The following is a 22,447-nucleotide window of genomic DNA, read 5'->3' on the forward strand; positions in this document are numbered from 1 at the left end:
AAAAGGGAGCACGGGGCAAACTCAGGAGAATCACTCCCGTTACAAACTCCCCTACCACTTGCAACTCGAGTCTGCAGGCTGCCACCACCAGAGCATATGCTGGGGGGAGTTGGCAGAACCCTTCCGGACCACTAACTGGCCAATCTGAAACACTGTGCCGTGAGTGAGGCTGTTCTTCCGTTGCACAAACAAGGCCAAGGTCAAGCAGCTGCCAACAGCAGCGGGATCCAACTTCGGCTTCGTCGGGGCAGTGACCCCATTCAAAGAGTCAACAGGGACGGTGGAGACCAACAGCACCTGTGCAAGCAAACCAAAGGACGTACCTAATTGTGCTTTGCAACTCTCTATGGTCTTGTCGAGATTGAGCTGGAACCTGCTTCGGATCTGCCGCTTAGGCGAGATGAGGGGAACAGGCGCCGTCTGCTGCTGGACCGACTCGCTCAGCTCCTTCAGGTCCATCTCGGCCTTGCTCCGATCTGAAAGACACGGTCACTGCCCCGTCAGGCAGGCGCTGGGCAGAGGACTAGGCAACGCTCATTGCTTAACTTCCTTCTCATAAACATGCGCTCTAGAACACGGCGGCGAGAGAAACCTCCAACCTTCTCACTGTCTGTCCCAGCAACATCATCTGCTCGACGACGGGCTGACTTGGAGATAATAGCCCGAGAACACATTTGGCAGGTTTACCCAGTCTACTGAACAGTCGCCTGGGTGGCTTTCAATATTTAAAATGCACAATCCCAGCCAGATGGTTGTCTGCGGAACGCCACGTCATCGGGGAGCTCCGAAGCCAAAGGTTACAGTAATATATTCAATCTCAGTATCAGCAGATAAAGTGACACCAAGTCTGGCCAGAGTGTACTTCTAACTCCAAGCCCAGATCAGAGAGGGCTTGTACCCAAGGGATGTGCAGCGCCTCCCCCACCACGCCCGCCCGGGAGCGCACACACACACGGAACTGGAGGCCCAGTTCCCCGTTTACCACGGAGACTTCACTTTTTATTCCTAGCTGATCTAGACAGGAGCTCAAGTCAAAATAGGAGGGCACGTTTCGGATGGGCAGACCTCCTGCTTTTGGGCCAGGCATCCATCTGAAGACAGATGGACAGATAAGCCCTGGATATTCAACCTATGTCTTCTCGCTCAGATACAGTGAGAGCTCCTGGCCCTAGTCCCAGGCAAAGGCCTCTGATGGAGGACTCAGGGCCAGGGGTCCAGCCACCCTCCCCACTTCTGCCACGGACTCCTTATATGACCAAGTGGAACAGATGCCATGGGTCTGTGAGATGGCATTGCTTGAATTCCTTCCCCACCTCCTCCAGAACCCCCGTAAAACAGAAGAAAGGGACAAAATGAAGGTGTCTGCACAGGCCCAGAAAGCAATGAGACTTCACAGGCCTCCCTGCCTGCCATCCTCTGGTGTGCCCCCTCTCTCTCCCACCAACCCCGAGCAGAGAATGTGGGGCACACGCCCTGCCCTGGCCGATCCCAGAAAAAAACTGGAATGCGTGTGGCATCCATCAAGGACAAAGATGAGAAGCTACCTTTGAGCCTGCTGCCACCACCTGGGAGCTCACCCTTGGACGTCTTCCATCTCCCTGCTCTCCCCTCTGCAAATGCCACCTCGCTCCGGCAGGCCAGGATATGGTTTGAGAGCTGGACCACCTGGGCTGCTCAAAACCTTCCTTCTCTGCTCCTTTCCATTTTCCATCATGACCCACGCACCTTCCCCTTCACCCAGGAATGGGGCCATCTCTCACCCTGCACACCCAGAGATTTGTTCCTTTAAAGCAAATGGAGAGAGGCAGCTTCCCAAGAGCCCCAGCCAGCCCACTGACAGCTAACCAGAGCAATGAAGGACTCCAAGTTGATTTTATCACCATAATGAGGTCCTGATCAAGGTAGGATTAGGAAGGGCCCTTTCCCAAAAACATACTGGGAGGCGGGGGAGCCCTCAGGGAGATTCCAGGTGTGAGTTGCTCACAGCAAGCAGATACCACCCTTGTCCTGCGAGACAAGGCTCCATATCCAGCTGTGAGTGTGTGTGTACATGTGCGTGGGCATCCGTGTGCATATGTGTGTGCAGGACTGGACATGCTCACAGAGAGGATGGGGTGAAGGCACAGGGGAAGAACCTTCATGCAAATTAACCTGAGAAGCATCTCAAAAAGAGAACGTAGGAGCCAAACAGTAATAAAACAGCAAGGGAGGGGGCGGGGGGGGGGCGGGGAGGAGGAGGAAGAGGACCAGGGACACCGAAAGAAAAACGAAACCTCCGATTCAAGAGCAGTACTGGCAGGACTTAAGGTTCCAACAGTTGAGCTGCGGATGTGACAGGAAGGGGGGAAGGCCGGGGGAAGGCTGTCTCCTAACTTCCGCTTTCAGAAATGAGAAAGTGGGCAGGATTCCTAAGGAAAAAGGCAGCCTTTCAAGTATAAAGTTGTCAAAGAAAAAAATCTCACAAAACCACATTCCCTCCGCGTCCTCAATAATGTTCCGCAAGCCATTTACCAAAAAAAACACCATCTACGCTACCAGGAGTCAGCAAAGTTTTTCTATAAAACACCAAAGTGACCTGGGCTCTGCGGGCCATGCAGGCTCTGCTGCAAAGTGGCCCTACATGATGTGTAAACAAACTGACGACACCATGTTCCAATAAAACTTTATTTACAAAAATATTTGGAGGCCTGGTTTGGTACAAAGGCCGTAATAAAATCTGTCATTCCCTCTTGCGATGTTAATTGCGATCTTAATCTGCACAATGAAACCACCTACAGAGCTTTAAAAAGAAAAAAAAAGCCTTGGTCCTTCCTCCCAGAGAATGTGAATTAACTGGCCTGGGGGGAAGGTCTGGACACTGGCCCTCTCCAGACCCGAGGCCAGGCTGGTTCAGTCAGTTGAGCCCTTGAGCCCGTGACTCTTGATCTCAGGGTCATGAGTTCAAGCCTCACACTGGGCAGGGAGCCTACTTAAAATAATAATAATTAGGGCGCCTGGGTGGCTCAGTGGATTAAGCCGCTGCCTTCGGCTCAGGTCATGATCTCAGGGTCCTGGGATCGAGCCCCGCATCAGGCTCTCTGCTCCGTGGGGAGCCTGCTTCCTCCTCTCTCTCTGCCTGCCTCTCTGCCTACTTGTGATCTCTCTCTGTCAAATAAATAAATAAAATCTTTAAAAAAAAAAAAATAATAATAATAATAATAATTAGATTTTTTTTTTTTAAAAAGTAACCCAGATGATTCTAACTGGCAGCTAAGGCTGAGAAGTCCTGTATTAGTCCAATCTTCTATGTGAGTTTAAAAAAAAAAAAAAAAAATCCGGAGCACCTGGGTGGCTCAGTGGGTTAAGCCGCTGCCTTCAGCTCAGGTCATGATCTCAGGGTCCTGGGATCGAGTCCCGCATGGGGCTCTCTGCTCAGCAGGGAGCCTGCTTCGCCCCCCCCCTCTCTCTGCCTGCCTCTCTGCCTACTTGTGATCTCTCTGTCAAATAAATAAATAAATTTTTTTAAATAAATAAATAAATAAAATAAAATAAAAATTTTAAAAAAAATCCTCCTGGGGTGCCTGGATGGCTCAGTCCATTAAGGCTCAGGTCATGATCTCAGGGTTAGGAGATTGAGCTCTCTCTCCAATAAATAAATAAATCTTTAAGAAAAAAGAAAACTTCTCCTTCTCCTGATTTGCCTTAACCTTTGTACCTCTGTGTTAACCTTCTAAACCTAGGGCTCATTAAGAGACCTACACCTCGCCAGAACACTCCTGTATGTGCGGAACTCTGTCTAGCAGTAAACGCAATCTTTTAACTTTAGCCTTAAAAGGCTGCCCTTGGAAAAATACTCATCATCAGGAAGAATGGAAAGAAGGTAAAGCACCTCCTTTTACAGTGAAGGTTTCTCTGGTCAATAAGCCACAGTAATGTTTATCCTAACAAGAACCCACCAAAAGCCAGGAAGGGCTTGGGATCAGGTCCCCGGGAGCAGACCTTCAGGAATTTAGCCAAATCTAATTAACTTTCTCGAATTTTCAGCTGCGTTTTGAGTTTCCCTCGCCTCCACAGGGAGAAAAGAAGAGCCTCTCTTTCTTGTTTAGCTAATAGTGGCTTATCGGGCCTCCTTCCACCCCTGCCCTTATGTGTCAGGAGTATCTTCAGAATCTACCTTTGCTGCCAACATTTTGAACTTTTCAGCTAATACGAAGACAGCTTGGCCTATAAATGGAAACCAGGGTGAAAAAAATACCAACGCTAAAGAAAGAGACACGATCTTACATTTCTGGAGGGAGCATGTATCAGAAGCATCCCTTCAGAGGGCAATTTGGCAGTATCTCTCAAAACGTCAACCACACACGGCCTCTGACCGGAGATTCTACTTCTAGGAACTCATCGTGTGGCTATGCTCCCACAGGGGCTAACAGGCTCTTCACTGCAGCTATTTTCAACAGCAAAACAGCCTAGAGCCAATAAATAAGGTAACACTTCACCTCGAAACGGAATAAAATACCGCTGCTACATGAAAACCCTCTCAGCTCTTTATGTGCTGCTCTAGAAAACCAACCTGTTTAATGAAAACGAAGGTGACAACGGGAGGGACACACGAGCGCTGGTGTAGGGGAGGAAAGAAGGAAATGGAACATATTATCTGAATATGTGTGTTCTTGGGATTTCTCAATGTTGCACTATTGGTATTTGGGGCTGTTTAAGTCTTTGTGGGGGCGGGTAGGGAAGTGGGGGGCTGGGGGGGGATCCTGCGCATTGTAAGCTGGTCAGCGCTTTCCTGGCCTCACCCACCAGATGCCAGCAGCACCCATATCCCAGTTGTGACCATAAAAATGTCTCTAGGGCCGCCTCCAGATGGCTCCCGTGCTGCTCACTCTTGATCTCTACACCCCAGGTTGGGTGTGGACATTACTGAAAAATCACACCTCCACAGATTGCCAAATGTCCCCCTAGCAGACAAAAATCACCCAGGTTGAAAACTCCTGGTTACATACAGAAGAATTCAAGAGGACTGAGAAGAGGTGACCGTGGTCCTTTGTTGGGTGGGGCACAGAGACGTGATCAGGTTACAGACAAACTGGCTTTTCATTAAACATCTTTCTGTCCTCCTAAATTTCTCTTACCATGTGCCTCCATGACTTGTAAAAAATAAACTCTTTATAAGAAAAATCTAAAAAAAAGAAAAATATAAGCACATCTTTTTCAACTGGAAAAAAAAAATAGATTTCTTAGGGTGCCTGGGTGGCTCAGTTGGTTAAGTGTTCCACTCTTCGTCTGGGCTCAGGTCATGATCTCAGGGTCTGGGCTCTGGGCTGCTTGGGATTCTCCCTCTCCCCTTCCCTCTGAACCCTCCACATCCCCCCTCTATCAAGACAAAAAAAAAAAAAAAAAAGAGAGAGAGAGAGAGAAAGAAAAAGAAACAGATTTCCTTTGTTCAAAAGCTGCTGGGTGACTGTAACAATGGACTTGCAGGAGCTACAAATTGGTGGCTCCTTTAAGGGAACAGTACCGTCGAGCCCACAGACCCTGGTAAATAACTCTTATCAATCAAAGCCAAGCAGAGTTGTCCTCACATCACCCACTGGGGGAGTGGGGGAAGGAGGATCAAGACAATCTGTGGAAAGCCTGGGTCTTGAACGCATGCTCTCAAGGGATGCCTGACTTCAAGATATCACTTTATCCAGAGAAGAAAGGCGACCTCCCATCAGTGACAGCCGAGGGAATAAGCAAGCAGCAGTGCGCCGGGTCTGACAACTTCCCGTTGCTGCCAGCATCTCTCACTGAGCACCAGACACATGTGTGTCACCAACAGGATCACTCAACTGCTGTGTTTGTTCAGCCCAAAGCAAACACCCTGCGTCATAAGAGGAGACAAGATTCCCGGAGACGCAAAACGGGGGTCTGGAAGACGGAAAGAATCAGGCCTTCCTCCTCTTGTTTTGACTGATGACTTATTTTCCATACAGTCACAGAGAGGGGCTGTAACCATCCACCAGGCTTCTGCTCCATGTTTCAGAGCCGCCAGGAGGCCTGAGACAGCCAATGAGGGCCCGGTGTCTCAGTAAGCAGGCACAAAAGTCTCTGCAGAAGCTTTCCCCTTTGTCATGCGCCAAAATTAAGTCTAAGGATCATTACGCAGCCCATGGGCTGGGCTTCAGTATTCTGCGTTGGACTTATCTGTTTTGACTAAAAAGAGTTCCATTTTTCATGCAACTGATTACTGATTTTTAAAAATGAGGAAGAAAAAAATAAAAAATAAAAAAATAAAAACGAGGAAGAGTTCATATAAAAATCTGCATTTCTGTGTTTTCTTGAAAACTCAGCATCTGACAACACAGGTTCAACTTGTGGGAGCTGCATCCTTCAGAAAAGCAATCCATCCTCCATGGGAGGGCCCATTCGAAATCCTCACCCTGCACCCCACCCCCGCCCCACAGCTAGGCCAACGTAGCCAAGGGCACAAGAAGCTGTGTCCGGGGCCGGCCAGCATCCGGACACGGCCCTGTCTTGCAGCGTGGCAGCTCACGGATCGTGGCTGAGAGCACAAACTACAAGGCAGGCTGGCCTGAGTCCACAGGCCAGACGTGACGGCGAACCACAGGATGCTTGGCAGAGCAGCTAACTTTGCTTCTCTGTGCCTCAGTTTCTACTGCACTAAAATGGGACTGTTATCTACCTCGGAGACTGCTGTAGTTTTTTCAATAGTTCTAATTTACAGAGAGTAAAATCCGGGGGGAAACACGAGCTGTAACACCTTTCTACAGGTGTGTGTAACCAGTGTCATCGGCCAAAGAATCCCTTCGCAGTTTGGAGTCAAGACCTCCCTGACCCCAACCCCATGCCCCCCCCCCCACCCCACCTTAAAAAAAAAAAAAAAACAAAACCACTCGGGATTTCCAGCTCTCTAATTTGGTCTTTTCCAGTCTTTTTATTTTTTTTTTTAATGAAATATCGTTTTGTTAGATATAATAATGTTGTCGGCATCCCTAGCGCGGTCTCATTTCTATCTGCTTAAAGTAGTTACACAGACACCAGACATGAAAAAAAAAAAGCCCCATGGGATGCCAGGATGGCTCAGTGGGTTAAGTGTCCGACTCTTGATCTCAGCTCAGGTCTTGATCTCAGGGTCATGAGTTCAAGCCCTACACTGGGCTCCATGCTGGGTGTGGAGCCTACTTAAAAAGAAAAAAAAAAAAAAAGTAGCCCCATATAAAGCATCGGCCCCAACCCCAGCAAGCTCTTGAGGATTATTTAGAACTTCCCTCCACTGTCTGATCCTTCTACTCAGCCACGACACTTTCCACCTGTCCCTCTCTGTTCCTCTTCCCGTTAGGTAACTGAAATGCGGGCCCATAAAACACCCACATTCCCAATGCTTTCGTTCCCACTGACAAACAAGGCAAGTGTCCTAGAACAGGAGGGCGGGGCGGGGGGGGGGGGGGCGTCTGCACAGGACAGCCTCGGGTCCCACCAGGCCCACCCACAAGCACACACAATGAGAAGAAATCCTTCACCGCCAGCACGGATAGGCCAAACTGAAAGACACCCCCCACTCCCCCTCCCCCCACCATCACAAGGATGTCCAAGACGGCCTGGCTTAGGGAAGGAGCTAGTGGCCACGCATGACTGGCAGAGAGAAGCGTGACCATGAGAACTGCCTCTGCACACTGTTCCTATTCAGGGTGTGGAGGTGGAGGGAGGGTGTGAGAAAGCAAACCACACTGCTGAGATCAACGAATGTTCCCCAGGGGTGCAAATGGGTCCGCTTTTCTGCAAGTGAGCAATTTGCACCAGCCCATCTGAGCTGGAGCCCCAAAAGTTACCATTCTGCCTGCCGGACCACATCCGGGCTGCACTAATGGGGGAGCCAGGGCGGACCAGGCTCTGGGCTCCATGGACACACGAGCTTCCTCAAGGCCGGCCACCTACTGGCTCCGCGATCCTGGGCACCTGCAGCCTCCCCTCCCGACCCCTGTCTCTCCATCTGAAAGGGCACTGGGCACTGCAGGACAAGATCAACCAGGGAGTACTGGCCTCCAGAGACTGAATTCACACTGAGCACCACTGCACACAGGAAGATGCCCTTCCTCGCTTCCTAAAACCCTGGTTCTGAGTCTCCCTTCCTGGCTCTGACAACCAAAAATGTCTCCAGACTTTGCCAAGTGTCCCCTGGAAGGGGAGTGAGGGAACGGCCCCGGGGAAGACAGCTGCATAGGCTATCCTCAACACAGCAGCCAGTATGGTCCTTCGAAAATGCTCAGTCAGCTCACATCCCTCCGCTGCTCCAAGAGCCCCACGCCAGGGTCCACAGGGCTGATGGACCTCAGCTCCTCACCTTTCCCCCTCTCACCCACTGGGACAACCACTTGGGCCTCCCCATCCGCATCCCTTTACCCTAAGGCCTATAAATCTCTAATTACTCCTTCAAGGCTTTCCTCCCAATACAGGGATGTCTGGTTTTTCTTGCCATGCCAATCTAGGTTTAAATACCACCTCAAGTCAGCTCAGTGGGGAGCCTGTGAGATGGGAGCCGGCTTCTCCCTCTCCCACTCCCCCTGCTTGTCTTCCTTCTCTAGCAGTCAAATAAATAAATAAAATCTTTAAAAAATATATACATACATACATACCACCTCACGGACACCTTCCCGAACCACTGCCTCTTCCAAACCACACCCAACCTGCCTCTCACTCTCCTTACCACGTTAGCACACTTGACCTTCTCCTCTCACAGGGGAACTGTCCTGTTTATTTACCTTATCTCTCCCTCACTTTCTAGAACCCAGCTGTGTGTGAGAGCAGGGCCCTCACTCACCACTCCCTGCCCTGTCCCTGAAACAGCACACAGCATGTAATTCTCAATAAAAATCAACGATCATGATGGAATGAATCAATAAAATAACTTCACAAATGGATATTTAGCATTTCCGGTGATAATTTTCCTGAAAACTTTCGCCTGAGGTAGTGATTTAAAAAAAAACAAAACAAAAACAGGTGTGCCTGGGTGGCTCAGTGGGTTAAAGCCTCTGCCTTCAGCTCAGGTCATGATCTCAGCGTCTTGGGATCCAGCCCCGCATCGGGCTCTCTGCTCAGTAGGGAGCCTGTTTCTACCTGCCTCTCTGTCAAATAAATAAATAAAATCTTTAAAAAACAAAACAAAACCAAAAACAAACAAAAAAATAAATGAACTCCAATGGGGGCAGGGGGACAACCTACTCAGTCAGGGTTAAAGACCACCATTTTTTAAAAAATTAGAAGAGAATTTAAAAAAATGTATCAGAATACACTGCACATAGAAAACTTTATATACATCGTGTGTGTGTGTGCATAAAACATTAAACAGGGCGCCTGGGTGGCTCAGAGGGTTAAGCCTCTGCCTTCAGCTCAGGTCATGGTCTCAGGGTCCTGGGATCAAGCCCCGCATTGGGCTCTCTGCTCAGCAGGGAGCCTGCTTCCTCCTCTCTGTCTACTTGTGATCTCTGTCTGTCAAATAAATAAATAAAATCTTTAAAAAAAAAAAACATTAAACATATACATACACACATAGGAACCCGATTGACCTAGTCAGTTAAGCGTTAAACTCTTGATTTCAGCTCAGGTCATGATCTCAGGGTCTTAAGATCCAGCCTCTTGACAGCCTCCATGCTCTATGCGGAGGCTGCTTGAGATTCTCTCTCTGCCCTCTGACCCTCCCTGCGCTCCTGTGCACACAATCTCTCTCTCTCAAATAAATACATCTTTCAAAAACCATACAGACACATATCTAAGAACCAGGTTACTGTGGTCAAGGATATGAAACGGCTGTAAACACTAGCCTAAGGTACTTCAAGACAAAAACAACTCTGCATGTCAGCAAGCCCCACGAAATCCCTTACTTGCTCCTCTTCCCGAACTCTCTGCATCTTCGGCCAATGTACCTTTTATGTATTTTGCAAAGAGAGAGGAGTTCAGAGTTCAAGGACCATACGCAAAAGAGGACATCACAACTTGCAAGACTATTTAAAACCACTGCAGAGAGAGATTTCCAAAAATTCCCACTGACCCAAGTTAAGATTCAGGATGCTTCCAGTGCTGGAGGTTTTGTCCATCTTCGCGGTGATGGGTGTTGATGCTTGAGGGGAGAAAGTTTTCGGGCTGCCAGATAAACTCCCCGCTTGTCCCATCTTCGCAGAGGCTGGCGAAGCTGGAAAAGGATGTTCATTGTTACAAGATGGATACAAATAAATAAACAAATCAAACTTGTGTGCACAGGGGGAGAGGAGAGAAATCGTATTTGATTTCAACAAGCCGCCGCCCGAGCACCACAGACCAGGCACAGCGGGAAGGACTGGCCGTTCATTCAAGTGTCACAAGCTTTAACCCAACGTGAAACCACTAGAGCTGCGACGGGAGAAGGCCTCCCCATCCCCGGTCATTCTGTTCAACACAAAACTCTAAGACAAATCGGCTAAGCTGCCACTGAAATTGGTCTGGCCCATTCAAGGGTGTAAATCTCAAAATAAACATGGATTACACCAGCCCCCAGCACAGGTCCAGTGGCAGAGACTGGAGCCAGGCTTACAAAGGGCAAGCCGTCCGTTTGGGGGAGATACATGAGCTGGTTCGTGACTGCACCTGCCGGAGGCCAAGTCGACCCCTTGGGAGATCTCTGGCTTCCCAGGTCAAAGGTTCTGTGATGCTGAATGAAGCCAAACCCAGCACCAGACAGAGTGAGCTGGGCAATTACCTCCTTCCTTACTATGTTCCAAACTTTTTTACAGGACAAGAGAGAATCCTACCTAAGCCCGAGTCTTTTAAAAATACTTTATAACTACTTACATACAGCCCCCCTGGGCCTCACCCACTGAGCTGGGGGTAGGACAGAACCCAAACCATGTGACAAAATGAGTTCAGTGTTCAGATGGGCCGTGCCTCCTGGAGATCCTGGAGATCCTGCCCCTTGGCCTAAAGAGCCCGTTGTTTCTGCTATTGTCCTGTTACTAAATTCACGCCAGACAGCCAAAGGCTGGCCTTAATCAGATGCACAATTAACACGGATTTGGCAGTGGTCTGGTCCTTAAAAGAATCTGTTAGGGGCAAAGAGGTCTCAAATTGGGACATCCTGAGGACTTCAAAAAGAGCTCAGGGGGGAAAAAAAAAAAAAAAAGAGCTCAGGGGGGGCGCCTGGGTGGCTCAGTGGGTTAAGCCGCTGCCTTCAGCTCAGGTCATGATCTCAGGGTCCTGGGATCGAGTCCCGCATGGGGCTCTCTGCTTAGCAGCGAGCCTGATTCCCTCTCTCTCTCTCTCTGCCTGCCTCTCTGTCTACTTGTGATCTCTCTCTGTCAAATAAATAAATAAAATCTTAAAAAAAAAATTTTTTTTTTTTAATTTAAAAAAAAAAAGAGCTCAGGGGCACCTGGGTGGCTCAGGGGGTTAAAGCCTCTGCCTTCAGCTCAGGTCATGATCTCAGGGTACTGGGATCGAGTCCCGCATCGGGCTCTCTGCTCAGCAAGCAGCCTGCTTCCCCTGCTCTCTCTGCCTGCCTCTCTGCTTGTGATCTCTCTCTGTCAAATAAATAAATAAAATCTTATTAAAAAAAAAAAAAAGAAAGAAAGAGCTCAAACACTCTGGTGAACACTTGCCTCAGTTTGCTCACCTGCCAAATGTGTGGATACGGAGAATGAGGATCCAACAGGTGAAAAACAAATGTACCCACACAGCTCTAGGCAGGCCCTGTCAACACTACCTTTAATGTAACAGGGAGGGAAAGACCAGATACAGACAAAGGTGGCCGCAAGCATGCATCGGGAGCCAGACACTGGGTTTGAAGTCCAACTCTGCAGCTGACCTGCGGGGTGTCCTTGGGCAAGTTACCTGACCTCTGTCAATCTCCTTTCCTGCACATTGATATATAATGAGGAACACTGATTATAATACAAAAGGGTGGGTCAAAGTCCCTACCTCATCAGGCTATAAGGATCAAATAAATTCATCATCTACCCAGTGCCCAGCATCGGCTAAGTACTGTATTAATATTATTTGCTATCTGTATAGTAGTATTTTCTATTTTCCCGTAAACCTCGAGGGCTTTGGTTTCAATCATCTGAACAAGTAGTTTTTGGCCATGAGTGCTTTTGCCATACAGGACACACCGGGTAATGTCTGCAGACATTTCTGGCCATCACCACTGGGGGAGGGGAGGGTGCCACCGGCATCGAACAGGTGGCGACCAGAGACGCTGCTCAGCATCCTGTAAAGCACAGCCCCCCGAAACAAATAATTCTCTTTGGTCCCAAAGGTCAGTAGTGCTGAGGTTGATAAATCCACCAACAGATGAGTGGGCTTGTCTCCGGGAACCCTTCACCTCATCCTGCAAATGAGAAGGGCAGGAGGAGACAGGATCCGATAATCCAGGTCAAGCGGTCCTTAGCAAAGGCTCAATCAACACCTGAAATTTTGAGAATTAAGCTTTTTTAAATAGTAAATTAACTTCGTTTTGCTGTACGGATGGACAAACGCTGTAAGGACAGACAAGTTCTATCCAATGAGAGCAGCAATTGCTGTTACTAGCCCTGTTACCAGGCCCTGATACCCAAACAACGAGCAGAACTAAAGCACTTGGCGCACCAAAAAAAACAAAACCAGAAACGGGAATCATCAAAGGTAAAGGCATTTCTAAAGGCGTGAGCATGTGAGCAACAAAATCTATAGTTTTCTTTATTACTCATTCACTTATATTCTACCTGCTTCCTTTCCAAAGAGAGTCACAGTCCCTCCCTGGGAGTATGGAAGATCAGGGCCTCAAACACTGCATTCTCCCACACAAACTAGCCACCACGGGGAGCAGGAGGGTCCTCTACCAACCAAAGCCCTGTGCACAACTTCAAGGCACCCTGATGAGAGCCTAACCAGAAAGGGGGAGCCATAACAAAACCACACGCCCACGGGCTGTCCCACAAAGAACTCAACCACGTGAGACCACAGTTCCCAGCTTAATAATAACAGCTCCTGGGACGCCTGAGTGGCTCAGTTGGTTAAGCGGCTGCCTTCGGCTCAGGTCATGATCCCACTGGGATCGAGTCCTGCATCGGGCTCCGTGCTCGGCGGGGAGCCTGCTTCTCTCTGTGTCTCTGCCTGCCACTCTGTCTGCCTGTGCTCACTCTTGCTCTCTCTCTCTCTGACATATAAATAAATTCTTTAAAAAAAAAAATAATAATAATAATAATAATAATAACAGCTCCTGTGAAAAGAGTTAAGAAAGGCAGGACGCAGGGCGCCTGGGTGGCTCAGTGGGTTAAGGCCTCTGCCTTCGGCTCAGGTCATGATCCCGGGGTCCTGGGATAGAGCCCCGCATCGGGCTCTCTGCTCAGCAGGGAGCCTGCTTCCTCCTCTCTCTCTCTCTGCCTGCCTCTCTGCCTGCTTGTGATCTCTGTCTGTCAAATAAATAAAATGGAATCTTTTAAAAAAAAAAAAAAAAAAAGGCAGGACACCTGGCTGGCTCAGTCCGAGGAGCATCTGACTCTTGATCTTAGAGTTTGAGCCTACATCTAAATTGGATATAGAGATTACTTTAAAAAAGTCAAATCAAATCCTGGGGGGCGGGGTGGTGAGGAAGGAGGGAGAAGCCAGCAGGTGGTCTAGCAGAGCCCTGCCCCACTTGTGGTCCTGCAGGAGAATTCAGCAAGCACAGAGACAAAGCTGTTTTTTTGCAATCCGGTAGTAAAACATAACTGGAACAAATCTTTAATTTCACAGAAACATAAAGTTTCCTCTGTTAATAAAACTTAAATATTGAAGGTTTTTTAAGAAATATGTCCTAATTTTTCCCCCCCAATTTCAACATAGAAGTTCGACAAGGCAGGTCTGGTTCACTCTCCCCCCCAGCCAGCAAAGGCCAGGGCCCCCCTCACAGACATCTGGGACAAAAATGACTCATGTAACTAGGAAAGGGACAGCACTGGGGTCACCCAGCATCACAGGGTCCCACACTGCAGAACTCTCCTCCGGGAAAGCGATGGTCCCTGCCCGCACCTGAGAACCACACACCCCTCCTCCCCAATTTGTGAAACACTGTGTACCTGCCTCAACCTCCCCATATCGATTAATGCTACGACCTCTCACCTAGATGTTCAAGGCCAAACACGTCTACACTGCCTCAGTTCCTCCCTTCTCCTGCCTCAACTTACTCCACCCCTCAGCAAGGCCTCTGAAGACCACTTCCAAAATACAACCCCCAGCTCCCCTCCGGTCTCCCTGCCCACTGCCATCGGCCTCGTGCACACATTTTTCAATGGGACAATATGGCCCTCGAAGGGCAGAAAGTGGCTCTTGGTGGGGGGAGGGGAGTGAAAAAACTCTTACTCTTTCTATGTATGAAACAGACACATGCAGTACATAAACAGACCTACAGTATTTTCAAATTTCCTGACAGTCCACCCCAGGTACACACCCCCAGACCGAAAAAGAGTACTCAACTCCCGGGGTACAAAGGCTGTAGCAGCACAATTCACAACAGTTCAAAGGTGGAAACATTCTGAATGGGAACGACGGACTGACTAACCGGGGTGTCCACAGGAGCCCAGTACAGAGCCATGAAAAGAAATGAGGTTCGCGGGGTGCCTGTGTGTCTCAGCAGGTTAAGCCTCTGCTTAGGCTCAGGTCATGATCTCAGGGTCCTGGGATCGAGTCGGGCATCGGGCTCTCTGCTCAGCAGGGAGCCTGCTTCCCCCTCTCTCTCTCCCTGCCTCCCTGCCTACTTGTGACCTCTGTCAAATAAATAAAAAAAATCTTAAAAAAAAAAAAAAGAAAGAAAGAAAGAAATGAGGTTCAGATGCATGTTGCAATGGGGAGGACCCTGGAAACACTCAGTGAAAGGAGCCAGACACAAAGGCCACATTTTGAATGATTTCGCTTAAATGAAGGATCCAGAATGGGCAAATCCACACAAACAAAATGCAGACTGATGGTCTCCAAGGGCAAGCGGGGGGCGGAGGGAGGGGTGCCAGCTTCATTAACAGCATTTTATCTGGGAGTGACATACATGTTTTGGAACTAGAGAACAGTGGCAGTTGCGCAGTACTGTGAACGCACTGAACGCCACTGAGTCGTACACTTTAAAATGGTTAATTTTAGGTCATGTGAATTTCACCTCTGTTTAGGAAAAAAGTCACAGGAGGATGGATAGGAAAACACGTCTAAAATGGTTCCTTACGGGATGGTAATAAAAGAGCTGGCTGGTAAATACTGCTTCTGCCCATAATTCCCCACCAAGACCTGTAAGAGCTTCCCATGGGTCCCCTTGCCTCCTGCCACAGCTCCTCTCTCTAGCAGCTGTCCACAGAGCGGCCGGCCATACCACTCCTCCACCTAGAACCACCCAGAGGTGCAGGGCACCTGGCTGGCTCAAGTAGAACTGAACATGCCAACTCTTGATCGTGGGGTTGTGAGTTTGAGCCCCATGCTGGGTGTAGAAGGTTACTTAAAAATAAAACCTGTTTTAAAAATAAATAAATAAAAACCACCCTAGAGGCACACTATCCCAAGATAATACCCAACCACACATCTACCTTTCCTTTCCTCATTCTGGAATCTTCTGCTACACAGACCTTTGTACTGTTCCTCCAAATTCAAACCCACTCTCAATTCAAACCTTTATATACTCAGGATTCCCAAGGAAAGGCCCCTGCCATCACCCTGCCCTTGTCACACTGGCCGGTAACCCTCAAACACCACTCTCAGGGGCCTTCCCAAGCAGCCCCATCCAAGGGTTGAGGTCAAGGTGCCTCTTGTTTACCATTTCCCCTTGGCCACGAGAACATCAGCTCCAGGAGAGCTTGGCACCTGGGATGCCACCTGGTGTCCAAGACATTGACAGAATGAGCAGATACGTGAGTTAATGGAAGACAGCACTCTCCCCCGATCCTCTCCTGATCACTGACATGTCAAGCAATAAAAAAACGATACTGGCAACCAAAGGGAAATCTTCATAAAAAGACATCAGTTTACATAATCTCCGTATTATTTGCTATTAAAAACAAGGTGTGCTAAGAGAATGACTGATGAACAATCCAAAGAGGAGACATAAATGCGGGGCTCGATCCCAGGACCCTGAGATCATGACCTGAGCCGAGGGCAGATACTTAACTCATGGAGCCACCCAGGCACACCCATCCTACATCTTTTTAACACGCATATTCTTTTTTTTTAATAGATTTGGAAGTCAACGGTAGGGAGGAGGTTGTTTTTTTTGTTTGTTTTTTTTTAAACAAGGTGGTTTTTGGTTTTTTTTTAAGATTTTATTTATTTATTTGTCAGGGACAGAGAGAGATCGCATGCACAAACAGAGGGGGAGAGAAGCAGGCTCCCCACTTGAGCGAGGAGCCCAATATGGAACTCAATTCCAGGACCCTGGGATCAGGACCTGAGCCAAAGACAGACACTTAACTGACGGAGCCACCAAGGCATCCCTCACAGGCTCAGGTTAACTTGTTTCAAAAAAAGTAACACCACGGGGTGCCTGGCTAACTTAGTCAGTTTAACATCCAACTCTTGCTTTCCACTTGGGTCATAATCTCAAGAGTCATGGGATCAAGCCCCAAGCTAGGCTCTGCGCTAAGCGAGGAGTCTACTTGGGATTCTCTCTCCTTGTCCCTCTGCCCTTCTCCCACCTTTTGTGTGCTTTCTCCCTCTCTCTCTCTAAACTAAATAAAATCTATAAAAAATAAAAATTTAAAAAACACCTACTGTTGAAGGTAGGTGAGGAGAAAGAAACTCTTACAGGAGTTGTAAAGCCTATCGGAGGGGGAGAGGAACCAGGAGAGACTATGGACTCCAAGAAACAAACTGAGGGTTTTCAGGGTGGGCGGGACAGGTGAGCCCAGTGGTGGGTATTAAGGAAGGCACGTACTCCATGGAGCACTGGGTATTATAAGCTAACGATGAATCATGGAACACTACATCAAAAACTAGTGATCTACTCTATGGTGACTAACGTAACATAATAAATAAATTAAGGAAAAAAAGATCGTAAAACCTTTTAGGACAGCAACAGGGTGATGCTGATATTACCCAAAATTAGACTGTACAAGACACACAGACAGTAAGGTCCCAATGCCAGGAGCTCATGCCCAAATGTCTGTGTCAAGTGCCGGGGAGACAATACACATGAAGGTTCATTGCAACAGTACATCCGACAGCAGAGAAATGGGAGATGCTGTTTAAGTGTCTATTAACAGGAGACTGGCTAAGCAGGTAAAAATGCCATACAACCCTCAAAAAAATGATTCGGACCTACATGATCTGACAAGGACTAGTCCCCACAGAAATATGTGTAGGAAAAAACAAAGGGAGAAAGGTAAAACTCAAGTGTGTACAGAAACATCCCCACTATGTGTAAATGTTTATCGAAGGACATGCACATCTTCAAATGAATGAATACAGACTTATTTTTGGTAGAAGTACGCTCCACAGACTGTTAATAGTTATATATTTAGGAGAAAAACAGGAGTCAGGCTGGGGGGATAAACGAAACATGACCTTTTCTTTTCCTTTTAAAGATTTTATTTATTCATTTGTCAGAGAGAGAGCACAAGCAGGGGGAGCAGCGGGCAGAGCAGGCACAGGGAGAAGCAGGCTCCCCACCAGGCAGAGTGCCCGATGCAGGACTCGATCCCAGGATCCTGGGATCATGACCTGAGCTGAAGGCAGATCCTTAATAGCCTGAGCCAACCAGGCTTCCCTGACCTTTTCTTTTACATCTTTTGTTGTTGTTGTTGTTAAAGATTTTATTTATTTATTTTAGAGAGAAAGAGAGCATGAGAGGTGAGAGGTTAGAGGAAGAAGCAGACTCCCTGACGAGCAGGAAACCCGATGTGGGACTTGATCCCAGAACTCCAGGATCATGACCTGAGTCAAAAGCAATCGCCTGACCAACTGAGCCACCCAGGCACCCTCTTTCACATCTTTTGATACTGCTTTAATCCTGCTGGGTTTTATTTTATCTTAACTTTAACCATGTAGTGTCACCATCACCCAAAAATATATACATATATATATGTATCAGATAAAGGTCTTTAGATTATGGGTCATTTCGTGCTTTTAAAACTACTTTTAGGGGCACCTGGGTGGCTCAGTTGCTTAAGCATCTGTGTTCAGCTCAGGTCATGATCCCAGGATCATGAGATGGGGCCCCGTCTCAGACTCCCTGTTCCCACTCCCCCCACATCTGTCTGTTCCCTTTCTGGCCATCTCTCTCTCTGTCAAATAAATAAAATCTTTTAAAAAATTAAAATTAAAAAACTATTACTGTGGTCTTTGTTGGGGGGAGGGATTTTTAAAACAAGGGCAAAAATATATTTGCTAATAGAGATAAATGTAAATGAAGGGGGGAATTCTGGAATTCTCTGACTCTAATGAGGTTCAATGTGTAGGTTCTTAAAAACATTAAGCGCAGCTTCACATGTAACCACCTAGATGAACATATAAAACAGTAGGCTATTCAAAACACCTACAATTTCAGGGCTTAGAAAGTTAGCAGAGGCGTATATACATAAAACTTGCATTAAGGGGCACCTGGGTGGCTCAGTGAGTTAAAGCCTCTGCCTTTGGCTAAGGTCAGGACTAGAGTCCTAGGATAGAGCCCTGTGTCAGGCTCCCTCTGAGTGGGGAGCCTGCTTCTCCATCTTTCTTTGCCCCTTCCCCTGGCTTGTGCTCACGTGTGCGTGCTCTCTCTCTCTCCCTGCCCGCCTCTCCCTGACAAATAAAATCGTAAAAACAAAGGAAAAAAACCAAATCAATGTATCCATTTAAATATTTGCATTTATGGGGCACCAGGGTGGCTCAGTGGGTTGGGCCACTTGCCTTCGGCTCAGGTCATGATCTCAGGGTCCTGGGATCGAGTCCCACATCGGGCTCTATGCTCGGCAGGGAGGCTGCTTCCCCCTCTCTCTCTGCCTGCCTGTGATCTCTCTCTCACTCTGTCAAATAAATAAATAAAAATCTTTAAAAATAAATAAATAGATATTTGCATTTCTATTACTTTATTGTATTTACATTACTTCATTTATATTACTTCATAAAATTATGTTTCTTCTAAGAAATGTTTCCTACAATTCATTCATTCACATGCCCCATCATTTATCATATTCAATACCATCTATACATTACTAACAACTACAAGTACACAGATAAGCACAGAAAGATGTCAGAGGAACCCCTTGAAAGGAGCAGAAAGCTTAGTATGATCCCATTCGACCACAAAACATTCTGGTAATCATCATCAATGTGGTTTACCCATTAAAAAATCTGAAGGAGGGCACCTCGGTGGCTCAGTGGGTTAAAGCCTCTGCCTTCCGCTCAAGGTCATGATCCCAGGATCCTGGGGTCGAGGCCCACGTCAGGCTCTCTGCTCAGCGGGGAGCCTGCTTCCCCCTCTCTCTCTCTGCCTGCCTCTCTGCCTACTTGTGATCTATGTCAAATAATTAAGTAAAATCTTTAAAAAAAAAAACCACATCTGAAGAACACCCAATTTTATTTTACCTTTTTCCTTTAAGACTACCCGATTTTTAACAGTTGTTACCTCTCAGAGTAGAATTATGTGCTATTAATGTTAAAGCTTAAAAGGAATACTTTATAGCGGGGGGGGGGGGGGGGGGGATACAAAATTAAAATGTAAATATGGAGGCACTTCAAACACGAGCGTCCAGCAATCAAAATTTTGTTATCAGCATTAAAAGTCAAAAGCATGGTACACTGACATAATGGTTCTCAATGAAACTGCAGGGGCGACTGCGTCCCCAGGGGACACTCGGCAATGTCTGAAGAAAGACATCTTTAGCTGCCAGCTGTGGGCAGGGGTAGGGGCCCCAGCATCTAACACACGGAGCCCAGGATTTTGTTTACAGACCCTGCAAAGCACAGATGGGCCCGGCGACAGAGAATCACCCGGCCCCAAAGTCAACAGTGCAGAAGCGACTAAGTACCCAGTTTTAAATCGCACTAGACATTTTCAAAAGCAGAAAGACATTTGGAAATGCTCGTTTCAGTTAAGCTTTGACATGGATACCAATGCTCTTGTAAAGCCATAAATCTTGCCCAAAGGAAGAACTAATCGCCTTTGAAGTCACAAATAATTTAATCAGATTTTATACTTTGATGTACAATTCACAAGTGTGGGCTAAAACGTATCATTTATTATCTACATTTACAAAACTCTAGCCTGTGCTAAGTGCTATTCTGACTCCATGAAACAGGAGTTTTAGAATTAAATTAGGAAAAAGAAATGCCCCTTTCGCTCCCACACACACCAGTACTGGTGGGGGTTGGGGGGAGGCGGCGGAGTCAGCAATTCACGCAAAATTTCCTCTACTTATAAAATCTTGGAAGCAACCTACATCTTCAAAGGGCTGTAGCCTGCACTGTTGGTGGCCTGCACAGACCATCGACCCAGTAGAGCGTCACTGGAAAATCCAAGACAGGACAGAAATGCTGTTTTGAAGGGCTATTTAACTAGCATGGAAAAATATTCAGAACAAAAGGTTAACTTAAAAAAAAAAAAAAACACCCCACACAGGTGCCTGCCTGGTTCAAATTGGTGGAGCAGTTGACTCTTGATCTTGGGGTTATAAGTTCAAGCCCCACAGTGGGCACAGAGTTTACGTCAAAAAAAAAAAAAAAAAAAAGGAAAAGAAAACCTCGTAACTGGCTACAACAGATACTGCAAACAAGTGATAGCAGGTCACAGGGGCACTGGATACATCACACAGATTTTTGGAAATCGGAGCCACTATGTTTTTAAAAGTTGGGGCAGGGGTGCTTGGATGGCTCAGTCATTGGGCAACTGCCTTCAGCTCGGGTCTCAGGGTTCTGGGATCAAGCACCGCATTGGGCCCCCTACTCGGCGAGAGGTCTGCTTCTCCCTCCGCCTCTCCCCCTGCTTGTGTTCCTTCTTTTGCCGTCTCTCTCTCTCTCTCTCCCCCTAATAAATAAATACATAATCTTTTTTAAAAATAAAATAAAAAGGGCGCCTGGGTGGCTCAGTGGGTTAAGCCTCTGCCTTCAACTCAGGTCATGATTTCAGAGTCCTGGGATCGAGTCCCACATCAGGCTCTGCTCTGCAGAGAGCCTGTTTTCTCCTTTCTCTCTCTCTCTGCCTGCATCTCTGACTACTTGTGATCTCTCTGTCAAATCAATAAATAAAATCTTAAAAAATTAAATTTAATTTAATTTAATTTAAAAAACTGGAGTAGTCCACATTTAAAAAAAATATTTGAGGCTAAGACCACATCCCCACTTGGCTAGAACCAGCAGGAAGAAAAGGTCCCCAGGACGCTACAGAAAAGGCATGCTTCAAGAATACAGCATTCTCAAAGGTCCAAGTGATGACATGTTAGTGGGGTATAAGGAGCTTTTCTGTAATGAAATGTTCCAGCCCCCCATGCACTGATGAATAAGTATTGCTTTAAGAAGCATGGACAAGGGATGCCTGGGTGGCTCAGTGGGACGGGCCTCTGCCTTCAGCTCGGGTCATGGTCTCAGGGTCCTGGGATCGAGCCCCGCATTGGGCTCTCTGCTAGGTGGGTAGCCTGCTTCCCACACCCTCACCCCCCGCCTGCCTCTCTGCCTACCTGTGATCTCTCTCTCTCTCTCTCTCTCTCTGTGTGTGTGTTAAATAAATAAATAAGTAAATGTTTTTTTAAAAGAAAGAAGAAGAAGTATGAACAAGAACCCAACCTCATGTGATGGGTCGTGAGGAAGGAAGCAACTTCCTGCTACAGAGAGCTCATCCCAGTCTGTAACAGTTCCCAACCCTGCTCATTCCCATACCTGCCTGATCCCTGAAAGTATCTGAGTTTTCAACATCATCGCATGACTCATAAACCAACACAGAAAAAGTCCTGAAAACATTCTCTAAGGGCTTGACTGAGAGGTACGGTGATCTGTGACTTTCATCTTATAGATAACCATTACTGTGTGACAAGTATGTCTTTGCGAGAAGAGTATATAGGAAAACATTTTCCCTTCTCCCTAAACAGTAACCCATAGTGGAGCTACAGAGGACAGCCAGGCACTGGGACTCTTACCCTAATACATATTCATGACTTAAGTCAGGATCCTGCAAGCAAATTTCACAAAGGCATCAGTTCTGGCCAAGAGGTCTAGATCAAAGGGGAAGCAGGAAAATTACTGAGAGTATAAACCACTCTGCCCAGTAACCAGGCCACCAGGAAAGCTTTCTCGCTAAGCAAACTGCTCCTTAGAAAACAAAACTGAAAAAAAAAAAAAAAAAGAAAACAAAACAAAACAAAACTGAGTTCTGTGGGTTACAGGCACCTAATTCTAAGCTCCTCGATTCCCCCACCCCCAAAACAAAAGGAAACCTTCTAAACACTCATGACAGTTTTATTTAATAAACTTACTTATTTCAATGTGTGGTCTTATACTGCCGGCTACATAATTCTAATTGCTGAAACGAGTGAGGCTT

The 22,447-nt window shown here is 47.2% G+C and overlaps 1 protein-coding gene across 17 annotated transcripts in view; it reads right to left on the reverse strand.

Moving 5' to 3' along the window:
- ZMYND8 (zinc finger MYND-type containing 8) overlaps positions 1-22,447 on the reverse strand; it is a 127,208-nt gene that overhangs the window by 32,910 nt on the left and 71,851 nt on the right. For all 17 annotated transcript variants that reach the window (XM_045980454.1, XM_045980459.1, XM_045980460.1 and 14 more), the window contains 2 exons: positions 10,031-10,171; positions 324-476 (listed from right to left, as the gene is read on the reverse strand). In XM_045980454.1, the coding sequence (XP_045836410.1) occupies positions 324-476; positions 10,031-10,171 (294 nt within the window). The remainder of the gene's footprint in view (positions 1-323; positions 477-10,030; positions 10,172-22,447) is intronic.

The sequence above is a fragment of the Meles meles genome, chromosome 16 (assembly GCF_922984935.1).
Source record: "Meles meles chromosome 16, mMelMel3.1 paternal haplotype, whole genome shotgun sequence".
Taxonomy (NCBI): Eukaryota; Metazoa; Chordata; class Mammalia; order Carnivora; family Mustelidae; genus Meles; species Meles meles.